At 47.1% G+C, this 14,090-nt stretch overlaps 1 protein-coding gene, 1 long non-coding RNA gene and 9 other non-coding genes across 11 annotated transcripts in view; 1 reads left to right on the top strand and 10 right to left on the bottom strand.

Annotated features, from left to right (window-relative positions):
* The window catches only part of LOC106807841 (coiled-coil domain-containing protein 63-like), a 17,678-nt gene extending 4,267 nt beyond the window's left edge, over positions 1-13,411 (top strand). The window contains exons 7-10 of the mRNA XM_014810310.1: positions 8,268-8,350; positions 9,171-9,422; positions 10,410-10,506; positions 13,290-13,411. Coding sequence (XP_014665796.1) covers positions 8,268-8,350; positions 9,171-9,422; positions 10,410-10,506; positions 13,290-13,411 — 554 coding nt within the window. The remainder of the gene's footprint in view (positions 1-8,267; positions 8,351-9,170; positions 9,423-10,409; positions 10,507-13,289) is intronic.
* Trnat-agu lies at positions 2,495-2,568 on the bottom strand. The gene has a single exon. It is a non-coding gene; the product is annotated as a tRNA-Thr (tRNA).
* Positions 2,637-2,709, bottom strand: Trnat-agu. The gene has a single exon. It is a non-coding gene; the product is annotated as a tRNA-Thr (tRNA).
* Trnat-agu lies at positions 3,622-3,694 on the bottom strand. The gene has a single exon. It is a non-coding gene; the product is annotated as a tRNA-Thr (tRNA).
* On the bottom strand, positions 3,765-3,837 carry Trnat-agu. The gene has a single exon. It is a non-coding gene; the product is annotated as a tRNA-Thr (tRNA).
* Trnat-agu lies at positions 3,906-3,978 on the bottom strand. The gene has a single exon. It is a non-coding gene; the product is annotated as a tRNA-Thr (tRNA).
* Trnat-agu lies at positions 4,045-4,115 on the bottom strand. Its single transcript has one exon. It is a non-coding gene; the product is annotated as a tRNA-Thr (tRNA).
* Positions 4,471-4,543, bottom strand: Trnat-agu. Its single transcript has one exon. It is a non-coding gene; the product is annotated as a tRNA-Thr (tRNA).
* LOC106807857 lies at positions 7,263-7,925 on the bottom strand. Its single transcript, XR_001393715.1, has 3 exons — positions 7,915-7,925; positions 7,565-7,594; positions 7,263-7,323 (listed from the first exon to the last, which is right to left on the bottom strand). It is a non-coding gene; the product is annotated as an uncharacterized LOC106807857 (long non-coding RNA).
* Trnat-agu lies at positions 11,024-11,095 on the bottom strand. The gene has a single exon. It is a non-coding gene; the product is annotated as a tRNA-Thr (tRNA).
* On the bottom strand, positions 11,813-11,884 carry Trnat-agu. The gene has a single exon. It is a non-coding gene; the product is annotated as a tRNA-Thr (tRNA).
* Positions 13,412-14,090: the final 679 nt, after the last annotated feature.

Below are 14,090 nucleotides of genomic sequence, written 5' to 3'. Positions count from 1 at the left end.
ATAAAACATTACCTCAGTCCAAAAACTCCCAAAATAACGTTCCAACAACAGTAATGTATTGTATAAATTATGTCATCTACTACTGGGGTACTACTAGTGACGCTATTGAATTGCTAAGCGTTATACCTGCCATCTATAGGACGAGAACATAGCTAAACGTTCCAAATAATTTTTATTTTTTTATTTATTTTTTTGCCACGAGTATACTCGTTTTCGCGTTCGTGCGTTTTGCAGGTTCGAACGATATACTCGTGTTTCGCTGTTGAACGTCGTTAATGTATTTTGACGTACTGTGTGGAAACCGCCTTGATATTACCAGGTAAAGAGTTAGAGTTGATGAAATATAAGGTGGCCATACTAGGGACTAAACGTCGACTAGGGGATACTAAGTAAAATAGTATTTAGATAGGACGTTGGTGTGAGACTGTAGCGACGATGTCTAGTAATACATATGTATTTAGTCTTTGCAATAATCATCATGCCATAATACAGATCCGTCTCTCGGATCCACGTGGCGGCGTGAATATCAACACAGCCGAGTAACAGCAATTCGGGCGCGCGGGCGGCGGGAGGGGGTTACGCGCGCCGTACCTTCCTCCCCCTTATGGCTTTGCCACTTCACCTTCCTCCTCCCCCCATCATGGTTTCATGATTCACTTCCTCCTCCCCCTCATGGTTTCATGCTTCACTTCCTCCTCCCCCTCATGGTTTCATGCTTCACTTCCTCCTCCTCCTCATGGCTTCCCGCTTCGCTTCCTCCTCCCCTCATGGCTTCTCACTTCACTTCTTCTCCCCCTCATGGCTTCCCGCTTCACAAGAGAGCGACTCTCTGCGGGGGAGGGGGTGACACGCGCTCGTACCTTCCGCCTCCTCATGGCTTCCCGCTTCGCTTCTCCCGCAGGAGCAGCCTGCGTCAGGCGACGAGCGACGCGCACGCGTCGGAGGAGAAGCTGCGACTGCTTGCAACAAGGCTCTCGACCAGCTGAAGGCAGGCGTCGGCCGTGCTCTTCGACAAGATCGGCTGCGACCGCGTCGCGGTCGCTGAGCTGCTCGGTGGAAACCGCGCGGTATCACCGAAAACAACATCATGCTTCATCTCGGCATCGTCGAGCAGCGCACGAGCGACCTGCTGCGCATACTGCACTACCTGCAGCACAAGGTGCCGGACGCAAGGAGGGGGGAGGGGTGGGACGAACAGGGAAGGAGAGGGGGGAGGTGGTGGACGAACAGGGAAGGAGGAGGGAGGGTGGGTCGAATAGGGGGGAGGGGGGATGAACAGGGGGAGGGGGGGATGAACAAAGAAGGGAGAAGGGAGGAGGGGTGGACGAACAGGGAAGGAGGAGGGGGGGGGTTGATGAACAGGGAAGGAGGGGAGGTTGTGATGAACAGGAAGGAGGAGGGGAGAAGGGGGAAGGTGCAGGTCAGTGTGGGTGCGGTGAGTGGGCGGTGATACTGCACTACCTGCAGCACAAGGTGCCGGACACAGAGGGGGAGGGGTGGGACGAACAGGGGAAGGAGGAGGGTGAGGGGTGGTGGGATGAACAGGGAAGGAGGAGTGGGAGGGGGTGGACGAACAGGGGAAGGAGAGTGGGAGGGGGTGGACGAACAGGGAAGGAGTGAGAGGAGGGGGTGGACGAACAGTGAAGGAGGAGTGGAGAGGGGTGGGACGAACAGGGAAGGAGGAGGGGAGGGGGTGGGGACGAACAGTGAAGGAGGGAGTGGGAGGGTGAGTGGGACGAACAGGGAAGGAGGAGGGGGAGGGGGTGGGACGAACAGTGAAGGAGGAGTGGGAGGGGGTGGGACAACGAACGGGGAAGGAGGATGGGAGGGGGCGACGAACAGGGTGAAGAGGGGAGGGGGTGGAAACACAGAGGTGTTACAACACAAGACAGAGTTGTGGAAATACAGTGTGTTTTGGACGGGAGAGGTGGTGAGAGGAAGCCGCATGCTTGTGCGCAGAGGGCAGCCTGTAGGCGATGGGGAATGAAGCGTGCATGTTTCGTTTGTCAATCGGAGAGGGAAGCGATATTTGTTACGATGCGTTTACTTTCCCGTTTCAGAGCGGGAGGTAGTAGAGGGAGAATGAAGCGTGCGCGCATTTTGTTTGTGTCGATCAGAGGAGGGAAGCGATAGTTGTTATGATGCATCTGCGTTTCCGTTTCAGAAAGCGAGGATGATGAAGATGCATCAGTCCCTTCACCGCTGCTCCCTGACCGACAGAGTAACGAAGGGAAATATGGTAGTGCTTCCACCTACCACGGGGTAAGTCCGTCCTTAGCATGTAAACTAGCTGAAAGTTAAGCGCTGTGGTGACTGAATTATTTACGCTCATTGTTTTTCAAATGTGTCTTCTGTTTATTGTAAATCAAACCTGCTTCCAGTATAAATTATGAGGCTGAGTGGATGGGAGATACTTTGAAGGCATTTCCGGCAATGGTTTACTAGATAAATCCCGGGATTTTTAGATTTGAGACATCAATAAGCATAATATTGAAGGCCCCATCCGGATTCGAACCGGGGATCTCCTGTTTACTAGACAGACGCTTTAACCAACTAAGCCATCGCGCCGATACATCACAATAGCTTTCAAGTTAAATTAAAGTTAATACTGTTTTGAAATATCAATAAGCATAATAAGGCACCACCCGGATTCGAACCGGGGATCTCCTGTTTACTAGACAGGCGCTTTGCCAACTAAGCCATGGCGCCGACATATTCCAATGGTTTTCAAGTTAACTTAAAGTTTATACAATTTTGAAATATCAATAAGCATATATAGGCACACCCGGATTCTGAACCGGGGATCTCCTGTTTACTAGACAGGCGCTTTGCCAACTAAGCCATGGCGCCGACATATTCGAATGGTTTTCAAGTTAACTTAAAGGCATAATAGGCCATCGATTATGCAATTTTTACATGAATGCTAAGAGTAACTGGCACACTTGTTGTAGTTATAATACATTACCTTATAGCCAAACGTGTTATTAGTTTGTTCAATATCACTGCTGGTTACTAAGAAATGTCTAATTGAATCGCAGTCAAGAAATCAGTTGATGGCTTGTTTACAGTTTTCGAAACCGCATACTGCCGAAAACGCGGTGTGATACAGATTTATAGTGCACCGGACATTTTTCGCACGGCATGCAAAAACGCACGCACGCATGCATTTTCGCTCGGTCGATACGCAATGCTAGCGATAGTACAGTACCGTAACTGTATACATAACAGTTAGCTCTGATTGTAATGAACGTGGAATCCATCCAGCTAGAGAGATACATTCTACTAGCTCATTAGTCGTATATAAAGCATCCGGGACAAACAATTCTCTGCTAAACACCCGGTAGCAACATGTGAATGTCACCTAACCGAATTAGAGGCTATTTTGCTTGGCAACCAATTTAGCGTTTGGCGCCAGATTACCAGATTTACGGATTTCAATTAGACTTTCTTAGTATTATAGCAGTGATATTGGACAAACTAATACGCGTTTGGCCTATAAGGATATGTATTATTAACTACAGAAGGTGCCAGTTACTGTAGCAGTTCGTCAACTTTGATAATCAAATGGGCCTATTATGCCTTTTAAAGTTTATACATTTTGAAATATCAATAAGCATAATAAGGCACCACCCGGATTCGAACCGGGGATCTCCTGTTTACTAGACAGGCGCTTTGCCAACTAAGCCATGGCGCCGACATATTCCAATGGTTTTCAAGTTAACTTAAAGTTTATACTATTTTGAAATATCAATAAGGGCATAATAAGGCACCACCCGGATTCGACCGGGGATCTCCTGTTTACTAGACAGGCGCTTTGCCAAACTAAGCCATGGCGCCGACATATTCCAATGGTTTTCAAGTTAACTTAAAGTTTATACAATTTTGAAATATCAATAAGCATAATAAGGCACCACCCGGATTCGAACCGGGGATCTCCTGTTTACTAGACAGGCGCTTTGCCAACTAAGCCATGGCGCGACATATTCCATGGTTTTCAAGTTAACTTAAAGTTTATACTATTTTGAAATATCAATAAGCATAATAAGGCACCACCCGGATTCGAACCGGGGATCCCTGTTTACTAGACAGGCGCTTTGCCAACTAAGCCATGCGCCGATACATCACAATAGCTTTCAAGTTAAATTAAAGTTAATACTATTTTTGAAATATCAATAAGCATGAATAGCACCACCCGGATTCGACCGGGGATCTCCTGTTTACTAGACAGGCGCTTTGCCAACTAAGCCATGCGCGCGACATATTCCAATGGTTTTCAAATAGTAACTTAAAGTTTTATACAATTTTGAAATATCCATAAGCATAATAAGGCACTCACCCGGATTCGAACCGGGGATCTCCTGTTTTACTAGACAAGGCGCTTTGCCAACTAAGCCATGGCGCCGATACATCACAATAGCTTTCAAGTTAAATTAAAGTTAATACTATTTTGAAATATCAATAAGCATAATAAGGCACCACCCGGATTCGAACCGGGGATCTCCTGTTTACTAGACAGGCGCTTTGCCAACTAAGCCATGGCGCCTTCATACTGACAATCTTATCTTGGTAATCGTTGGCTGTTCGCTTCTTAATCAGTCATAACGAAGGTACCCAATGTGCATAATTACTCCAAATTATGCAGCATGCATAATTAATGAGATGCCAACTGACATCTGTTACCTGACAGTATGAACCAGCTCGCATATTCCACATCCCGTACACACATTTGGGCACTTCTTAGCGAGATGTGCCGTGGTTAGACACAAATAACAACCGACCAATACGAAATAGAAAATATCAAGAGCGTACAACGGTGAAATGCTGAAACCATGCTGCAGTATGTCGAATTAATAAACTTTGCCCGTTTTATTTTGACGATTCTTTGTGGTATTATTGATTAGCTGTCCTACCTTGCTAATATAAAACAAACCGCTTGTCCCTACGATGCCTCTACGCTGAGATAATGAGCGGTGAAAATCTGATATTTTCGCCAAAAACCGACTCGAGATACGTAGTGGCTGCGATTGTCTCTCGTTCTGGCGATAGCTTTGGAAAACCTCGCGTGTTTCCATCATTCATTGACAATGAAATTTATTTTCCTTCTACTATCTTTTCTCGCATTTCCAGTCATTGACGCAGCCATTACTCAACAAAAACGTCTTGTTATTTATCGCCATGGTGATGACCCGCCCCTTACGCTGGATGTAGTAACGCTGTAGTAATAACGTATCGAGTCAGCGCTACACAGCGGCGACCGGAAGCAACATACAGTCCACAAAACGAGAGACAGTCGCAGTAAAACTGATCTCGAGTCGGTTTTCGGCGAAAATAACAGATTTTCACCGCTCATTATCTCAGCGTAGAGGCATCGCAGGGACAAGCGGTTTGTTTTATATTAGCAAGGTAGGACAGCTGATCAATAATACCACAAAGAATCGTCAAAATAAAACGGGGAAAGTTTATTAATTCGACTAATACTGCAACATGGTTTCAGCATTTCACCGTTGTACGCTCTCCTTCTTTATACGCTCTTAAAAATATCAATGCGACCGCATTCCTTGGGTTTTACTCGCGTGACGATTCTATCGACGATTTAGAACTTTTTTCGGCAGCGATGCAGGATCTTCGGTCGGGTAGTGGTGGATCAGCGCTCGTGGCGTCTGCCGTGTTTACTTACTTCCGTTTGCTCGCAGGGACGACAGCGACTACAGCAGCGGGGAAGACCCGGCCGACTACACGCGACCTCTGACCCCCGGCGAGCTCAAACATAAGATCCTGCGCAGTCTAGCGCGGCGCGAGGCGGGGACTAGCCGCCGGAGTCCGCAGCACGCCGAGCAGGCGTCACCTTCCAAGGACGCCGGCAAGAGAAAGAAGGCGGCAAAGGGGAACTGAGATTCGCCGGAGGTGGGGGAAGGGGGGTCACACGAGTAGTGTGTGCTTTGGTAGGAGCACGGAGAGGGTAGGACATGTAGGAGAGGCGGGAGTGAAGTCGCGTGAAGTGTGCACTATTAGGAACGTTATTTATTCATAGGTGATAAAAACTCGTTGTTGCGATATATAAATGTGCGAAAAGCGGTCAAAATTAAACCACAACAAGTTGTTTCACAGATTAAGCATGATATATTTTCAACATTTAGGGCTTTATTATTTACAAATTAGCAAAATAAAAGTGTCAGTAATCTATCTAAAACTTCTATTATAATTTTTTTTACACAATATGTCTCGCATTTCATCTTCCATTTTTTCTGAACTTGTGCGATCTGACACTCACAACAGCATGACGCAAGGAAACAGTCTAAAGTTCCCAGCACAAAGGCAATGTAGACTCGTTATCTGAATCCTGGCTGGTATTTTCACGGTGCACGCATGCGCGCACGGACACACGTTTACGCGCACGCGTCTCAAAACTACACGGAAACCTTTGTGAACTGCGCTACGGATAAACCCTCCCGCCAAGTGGGAACCAGCCCACAATCCCCATGGGCCGCATGCTAGGTTGCCCAGGTCTGTTCACGCAAAGTTGTGGTAGCATCGCTCCACCGTGCTGCTGCTGGCGCCACCTGCATCGCTAACGACGACCGGTAACAGAACGAGCTTCCTCGACGACATTCGTAACACACCCCAGAAGGCATCAGTGTCATCATCTGACACAGTCGAAGAGGGGCGACTACCTCCACCACACACACACACACTAAAACGTGCGTTAAATGTTTGTAGTAGCTCATGCGATCAGCGCCATCTAGCGAGCTCAGTGGAAGGCATAGAGCAGCAGCAGTATGAGGCAGACCGATATCACTAGTCCGAGGATGATGGAGTCTCGTCGTTTACGCAGGTTGATCTTCTGTATCACACTATTCACACCCGGATAACGATCTATGAAGGTTCGTCAAGAATACAACGTGCGTATACGTACGTAGATCTATACATCCTACACGCGACGCACTAACCTAGAGGTAAGCGAGACGTACCTCGCTCGTAGTTAAACCTTTAATTCACACATTCATGTCAATGTATACTGTTTTAGAATGATGCCAGCAACAGGCGGAACAAATAAAAGATATAAAAAATAAATAAATAAAAATAATAATAAATAAAAGATAACAAGAGAGCAAATTGAATGTTAAGAAACCAAGCTCTAAGAAACTAAGTAATAGCAAGCTCTAGAAAGTGTACAGCTACAACACAACATACACCCCTACCCAGATTTAACTGAAATCATCTGAGGTAAACCAAAGGATACTGGCAAGCGCATTCAGTGTGCTGGTGACTTTGTGGAACGTCCTTTTCTGCTTGTCCAGTGTTTCTCTGGTTGCTATCGCAATGCTGTGAACAATCATAACAATGATAGGTAAAACTTATTTGTTACAAATTTGTACACAATTTTGCACACAAAAATTGTCAATTTTTTAAATTTTTGTTAACAAAAAAACATTTTGTACAAAAATTTGTACATTGCAATGCAACAAGCAGGAAGATTACTTTAAAAAAAGTAAATTTTAAGTAATTTTAAAAGCATCGATTTTAATATTGACGATAACAGAAATAAATGCACAAATTTAGTCACCTTATTTGTTCATCAACCAACCTGTCTGAGCTGCAATAGGTAACACATTTGTTAGAATACACACACTCATTAGCCCAGCTGACACACTCCAGTATGTTCATATCAACAAGAAACGTTACCCATGGCAAGTGATGCCATGTCAGGACATAAATTTCAGGAAAAAAATAGTTTAGAAGCCTTTCAGATTTTTATATATTACTTTACTCTAAAGCAAAGATTGGTAATTATAAATTTACAACACGTCATTTTCCGGTGCTCCCGAGCACGTTTGCTCTCAAATCATCCACCCTGCTTCATTTACTTATGTATGCGTTACTTCACATCACAACACCGCCCTCTGCATCTCTCACTTTCGCACGTGCTTGTATTTCACCGTCAACAACACCCTCTAGAGCACTCACATTCCAACATGCTCGCATTTTACCATCAACATCGTTCCCGGGTCTGTGAGGCAGAGCGAGTCAGTCCCATGTTTCAACTGTGGATACCAGTGCATGGTAGCAGCAGGGCAGAAGGTGAATGACATATTTTGATGCAGGAAAGGGTTAGGCCTATGAGAGGCATGTGGTGTGTAGGTCAACAGAGTGTTCCTAAATCTGTAAGCATACACGTTTCAACAGCTTCTAGAATCGAGCTGCTATTGTTGTCCGACATTATAAATATAACATAGAATGTTGACGATTGCATGGCGCTGTGTTTACAGATGTTGAGGGAGAGATGGATCAGTTCCATGCTGCAGAAGCAAGCCGACAGATGGGCAGACAGAAGGAGTTACATGAACTTGAGGTATGACACATACCTTCATAATGAAATCCGTTCATTAATGTATTTTTGACAGTACTGTGTGAAAACGCCTTGATATACCAGGTAAAGAGTTAGAGTTGATGAAATATAAGGTGGCATACTAGGGACTAAACGTCGACTAGGGGATACTAAGTAAAATAGTATTTAGATAGGACGTGGGTGTGAGACTGTAGCGACGATGTCTAGTAATACATGTCTATTTAGTCTTGCAATAATCATCATGCATAATACACATCCGTCTCTCGGATCCACGTGGTGGCGTGAATATCCACACAGCCGAGTAACAGCAATTCACGGGCGGGGGAGGGGTTACGCGCGCCCGTACCTTCCTCCCCCTCATGGCTTCTCACTTCACTTCCTCCTCCCCCTAATGGCTTTGCGCTTCACTTCCTCCTCCCCCTAATGGCTTTGCGCTTCACTTCTTCCTCCCCCTCATGGCTTCTCACTTCACTTCCTCTCCCTCCTCATGGCTTCTCACTTCACTTCCTCCTCTCCCTCATGGCTTCTCACTTCACTTCCTCCTCCCCCTCATGGCTTCTCACTTCACTTCCTCCTCCCCCTCATGGCTTCCCGCTTCACAAGAGAGCGACTCGCTGGCGGGGGAGGGGGTGACACGCGCTCGTACCTTCCTCCCCCTCATGGCTTCTCACTTCACTTCCTCCTCCCCCTCGTGGCTTTGCGCTTCTTCATCCCCCTCATGGCTTCACGCTTCGCAAGAGAGCGTCTCGCTGGCGGGGGAGGGGGTGACACGCGCTCGTACCTTCCGCCTCCTCATGGCTTCCCGCTTCGCTTCCTCCCGCAGGAGCAGCTGCGTCAGGCGACGAGCGACGCCGACGCGTCGGAGGAGAAGCTGCGACTGTGCAACAAGGCTCTCGACCAGCTGAAGGCAGGCGTCGGCGTGCTCTTCGACAAGATCGGCTGCGACGCGTCCGGCGTCGCTGAGCTGCTCGGCGGAAACCGCGGCATCACCAACAACAACATCATGCTGCATCTCGGCATCGTCGAGCAGCGCACGAGCGACCTGCTGCGCATACTGCACTACCTGCAGCACAAGGTGCCGGACGCAGGAGGGGGAGGGGGTGGGCAGGGAACAGGGAGAGGAGGGGGGGGGGTGGGACGACACAGGGAAGGCAGGAGGGGAGGGGTAGGGTGCGAATAGGGGCCGGGAGGGCGGGGATGAACAGGGGGAAGGGTCGCGGATGAACAAGGAAGGAGCAAGGGGGAGGCGGTGCGGACGAACCGGGAATGGAGGAGGGGGAGGGGTGGGATGAACAGGAAGGAGGGGAGGGTGTGGATGAACAGGGAAGGAGGCAGGGTAGAAGGGGGAAGAGATGCAGGGCACGTGTGGCGGTGGGATGAGTGGCGCGTGTGAATACTGCCACTACCTGCAGCACAAAGGTGCCGGACACAGAGAGGGGGAGGGGCGTGGGACGAACAGGGAAAGCGAGGGTGAGGGGCTGGGATGAAACAGGGAAGGAGGGCAGAGGAGGGGGGGTGGACGAAACAGTGAAGGAGGAGTGGGGAGGGGGTTGGGACGAACAGGCGAGGAGGGGGGAGGGTGGTGGGACGAACAGTGAAGGAGGAGTGGGAGGGCGGTGGGACGAGACATGGGAAGGAAGAGGGGGAGGGGCGTGGGCGAACAGTGAAGGAGGAGTGCGGAGGGGGATGCGGACGAACGGGGGAAGGAGATGCGGAGGGGGTGGACGAAAGGGGGGAAGAGGGGAGGTGGGTTGGAACACGAGAGGTGTTACAACACAAGAAGAGTTGTGGAATAGCAGCTGTGTTTTGGCTGGGAGAGGTTGTGAGAGGAAGCCGCATGCTTGGTGCCGCAGAGCGGCAGCCTGTTAGGCGATGGGAAATGAAGCGTGCATGTTTGTTTGCTCATCGGAGAGGGAAGCGATTTTGTTTACGATGCGTTTACTTCCGTCTTCAGAGCGGGAGTAGTAGAGGGAGCAATGAGCTGTCGCGCGCGTATTTTGTTTGTGTCGATCAGAGGAGGGAAGCGATAGTTGTTACGATGCATCTGCGTTTCCCGTTTCAGAAATCCGAGGAGGATGAAGATGCCTCAGTCCCTTCACCGCTGCTCCCTGCACCGACAGTAACGAAGGGAAATATGGTAGTGCTTCCACCTACCACGGGTAAGTCCGTCCTTAGCATGTAAACTAGCTGAAAGTTAAGCGGGCTGTGGTGACTGAATATTTACGCGTCATTGTTTTTCAAATGTGTCTTCTGTTTATTGTAAATCAAACCTGCTTCCAGTATAAATTATGAGGCTGAGTGGATGGGAGATACTTTGAAGGCATTTCCGGCAATGGTTACTAGATAAATCCGGGATTTTTAGATTTGAGACTCAATAAAGCATAATCTTGGAAGGCCCATTCGGGATTCGAACCGGGGATCTCCTGTTTACTAGACAGGCGCATTTAAACAAACTAAGCCATCGCGCCGATACATCACAATAGCTTCAAGTTAAATAAAGTTAATACTGTTTTGAAATATCAATAAGTATAATAAAGGCACCACCCGGATTCGAACCGGGGATCTCCTTTTACTAGACAGGCGCTTTGCCAACTAAGGCCATGGCGCCGACATATTCCAATGGTTTTCAAGTTTAACTTAAAGTTTATACAATTTGAAATATCAATAAGCATAATAAGGCACCACCCCGGATTGAACCGGGGATCTCCTGTTTACTAGACAGGCGCTTTGCAACTAAGCCATGGCGCCGATACATCACATAGCTTTCAAGTTAAATTAAAGAGATTACGTCACGAATTTTCTATGGTAAAATGTGTAAAAAAAAATTCCCATTTTTTAACATTAAAGTAAGAACTAACGGGACTAAACACAATCGTCAAATTCTTACCTGATAAGATTGTTCTCAAACTAGTTAAAAATCCAAAAAACCTGGACGATTTGAATTAATAGTTGTCTGTAACTAATGACTTGCTATGGGCTATGCTTATGGGTCACGAGTGTATGCTCACATCGCAACAATATAGTAAAATAGGAAGTATAATGCAGCAATTTAACCATAAAATGTAAACAGAATTACTATATATTTGTTGAAAAAGTAAGAAATATTTTTTATCATTTTTACTCATTTACGGTGACATAATCATTTAAAGTAATACTATTTGAAATATCAATAAGTATAATAAGGCACCACCGCGCATTCGAACCGGGATCTCCTGTTTACTAGACAGGCGCTTTGCCAACTAAGCCATTGCGCGCCGACATATTCCAATGGTTTTCAAGTTGACTTAAAGTTTATACAATTTTGAAAATACAATAAGCATAATAACAGGCACCACCGGATTCGAACGGGATCTCCTGTTAGCTAGACAGGCGCTTTGCCAACTAAAGCCATGCGCGCCGTACATCACAATAGCTTTCAAGTTAAATTAAAGTTAATACTATTTTGAAATATCAATAAGCATAATAAGGCACCACCGGAGTTCGAACGCGGGATCTCCTGTTTACTAGACAGGCGCTTGCCAACTAAGCCATGGCGCCGACACTATTCAATGTTTTCAAGTTAACTTAAAGTCTTATACTATTTTGAAATATCTGAATAAGCATAATAAGGCACACCCGGATTCGAACGGGGATCTCCTGTTTACTAGACAAGGCGCTTTGCCAACTAAAGCCATGGCGCCTTCATACTGACAATCTTATCTTGTAATCGTTGGCTGTTCGCTTCTTAATCAGTCATAAACGAAGGTCCCAATGTGCATAATTACTCCAAATATATGCAGCATGCATAATTAATGAGATGCCAACTGACATCTGTTACCTGACAGTATGAACCAGCTCAAGATAGGCAAGCATATTCCACATCCCGTACACACCATCGGCCGCATTCTTACGAGATGTGCCAGTGGTAGGACACAAATAACAACCGGACCAATACAAAATAGAAATATCGAAGAGCGTTTTACAACGGTGAAATGCTGAAACATCGCTGCAGTATTAGTACGAATGTAATAAACTCTCTACCGACCCGTTTTACTCTATGACGATCTTCTGTGTGCTATCTAGTTGATTAGCTGTCCTACCCATTGCCTAATGAATAAAACAAACCGCTGCCCTACGACTGCCGTCTACTAGCGTGAGAATAATGAGCCAGGAAAATCTGGTATATTTCACGCCAATAACCGACTCGAGCATATACTAAATGGCTTGCCGACTGTTTGCTCGTTGCTGGCGAATAGCTTAAGGAAACAACAAGACTATCGCGTGCAGGGCACGTCGTCATTCATTCCGGACAATGAAAATTTTATTCCCTCTACTATCATTTTCCTCGCATTTCCAGGTCATTGACGCAAGCCATTACTCAACAAAAACGGTCCTGTTATTACGCCAATGGCGACCCGCCCGCTTACGCGGGATGTAGTAAACGCGTAGTAATAACGTTATCGAGTCACGCGCTTACACAGCGGCGACCCGCAAGCAACATACCGTCCACACAAACGAGAGAGCAGTCGCAAGTAAAACTGAGTCTCGACGTCGGTGTTCGGCCGAAAAAAACAAGATGGTTCACGATCATTATCTCAGCGAGAGGCCCTCACTCGCAGGGACAAGCGGGTTGATTTTATATTAGCAAGGTTTAAGTGACAGCTGATCAATAACACCACAAAGAATCGGTCAAAATAAAAACGGGGAAGTTTATTAATCGACTTATCAACTGCACATGGTTTCAGCATTTTCGCCCTTTGTACCGCTCTCCTTCTTTATACGGCTCTGTAACAATATCAATGCGACCACAATTCCTTGGGTTTTTACTCGCGTGACGTTCTACGACGATTTAGACATTTTTTTCGGACAGCGATGCAGGATCGTTCCGGTCGGTATTGGGCGTATGCAGCCGCTCGTCTCGGCGTCTGCCGTGCTTTTAACCTTACTTCCCGTTTGCTCGCAGGGACGACAGCGGACTACAGCAGCGGGAGAAGACCCGTGCCGACTACACGCGGACCTCTGACCCGCGGCCGACTCAAACATAAGACCTGCGCAGTCTCGCGCGGCGCGAGGCGGGCGACCTAGCCGCCGGAGGTCGCGCAGCACGCCGGCAGGTCGTCGCCTTCCAAGGACGCCGGCAAGAAGAAAGAGAGCGGCAAAGGCGGAACTGAGATTCGCCGGACGGGGGAGGGGGTCACACGAGTAGTGTTGGTGCCTTTGCGTAGGCAGCACGAGAGGGTAGCGACATGTAGGAGACGGCGGGAAGTTCGCGTGAAGTGTGCACTCATTAGGAACGTTATTTAGTTCATAGGTGAATAAAAACTCGTTGTTGCGATATATAAATTGCGAAAAGCGGTCAAAATTAAACCACAACAAGTTGTTTTCACAGATTAAGCATGATATATTTTCAACATTTAGGGCTTTATTATTTACAAATAGCAAATAAAAGTGTCAGTAATCTATCTAAAATTTCTATTATAATTTTTTTTACACAATATGTCTCGCATTCATCTTCCATTTTTTCTGAACTTGTGCGATCTGACACTCACAACAGCATGACGCAAGGAAACAGTCTAAAGTTCCCAGCACAAAGGCAATGTAGACTCGGTAATCTGAATCCTGGCTGGTATTTTCACGTGCACGCATGCGCGCACGGACACACGTTTACCGCGCACGCGTCTTCAAAACTACACGGAAACCTTTGTGAACTGCGCTACGGAGAAACCCTCCGCCAAGTGGGAACCAGCCCACAATCCCCATGGGC

Source organism: Priapulus caudatus, unplaced genomic scaffold (genome assembly GCF_000485595.1).
Source record: "Priapulus caudatus unplaced genomic scaffold, Priapulus_caudatus-5.0.1 Scaffold237, whole genome shotgun sequence".
NCBI lineage: Eukaryota > Metazoa > Priapulida > Priapulimorpha > Priapulimorphida > Priapulidae > Priapulus > Priapulus caudatus.
This window is presented reverse-complemented; position numbering and strand designations above follow the sequence as displayed.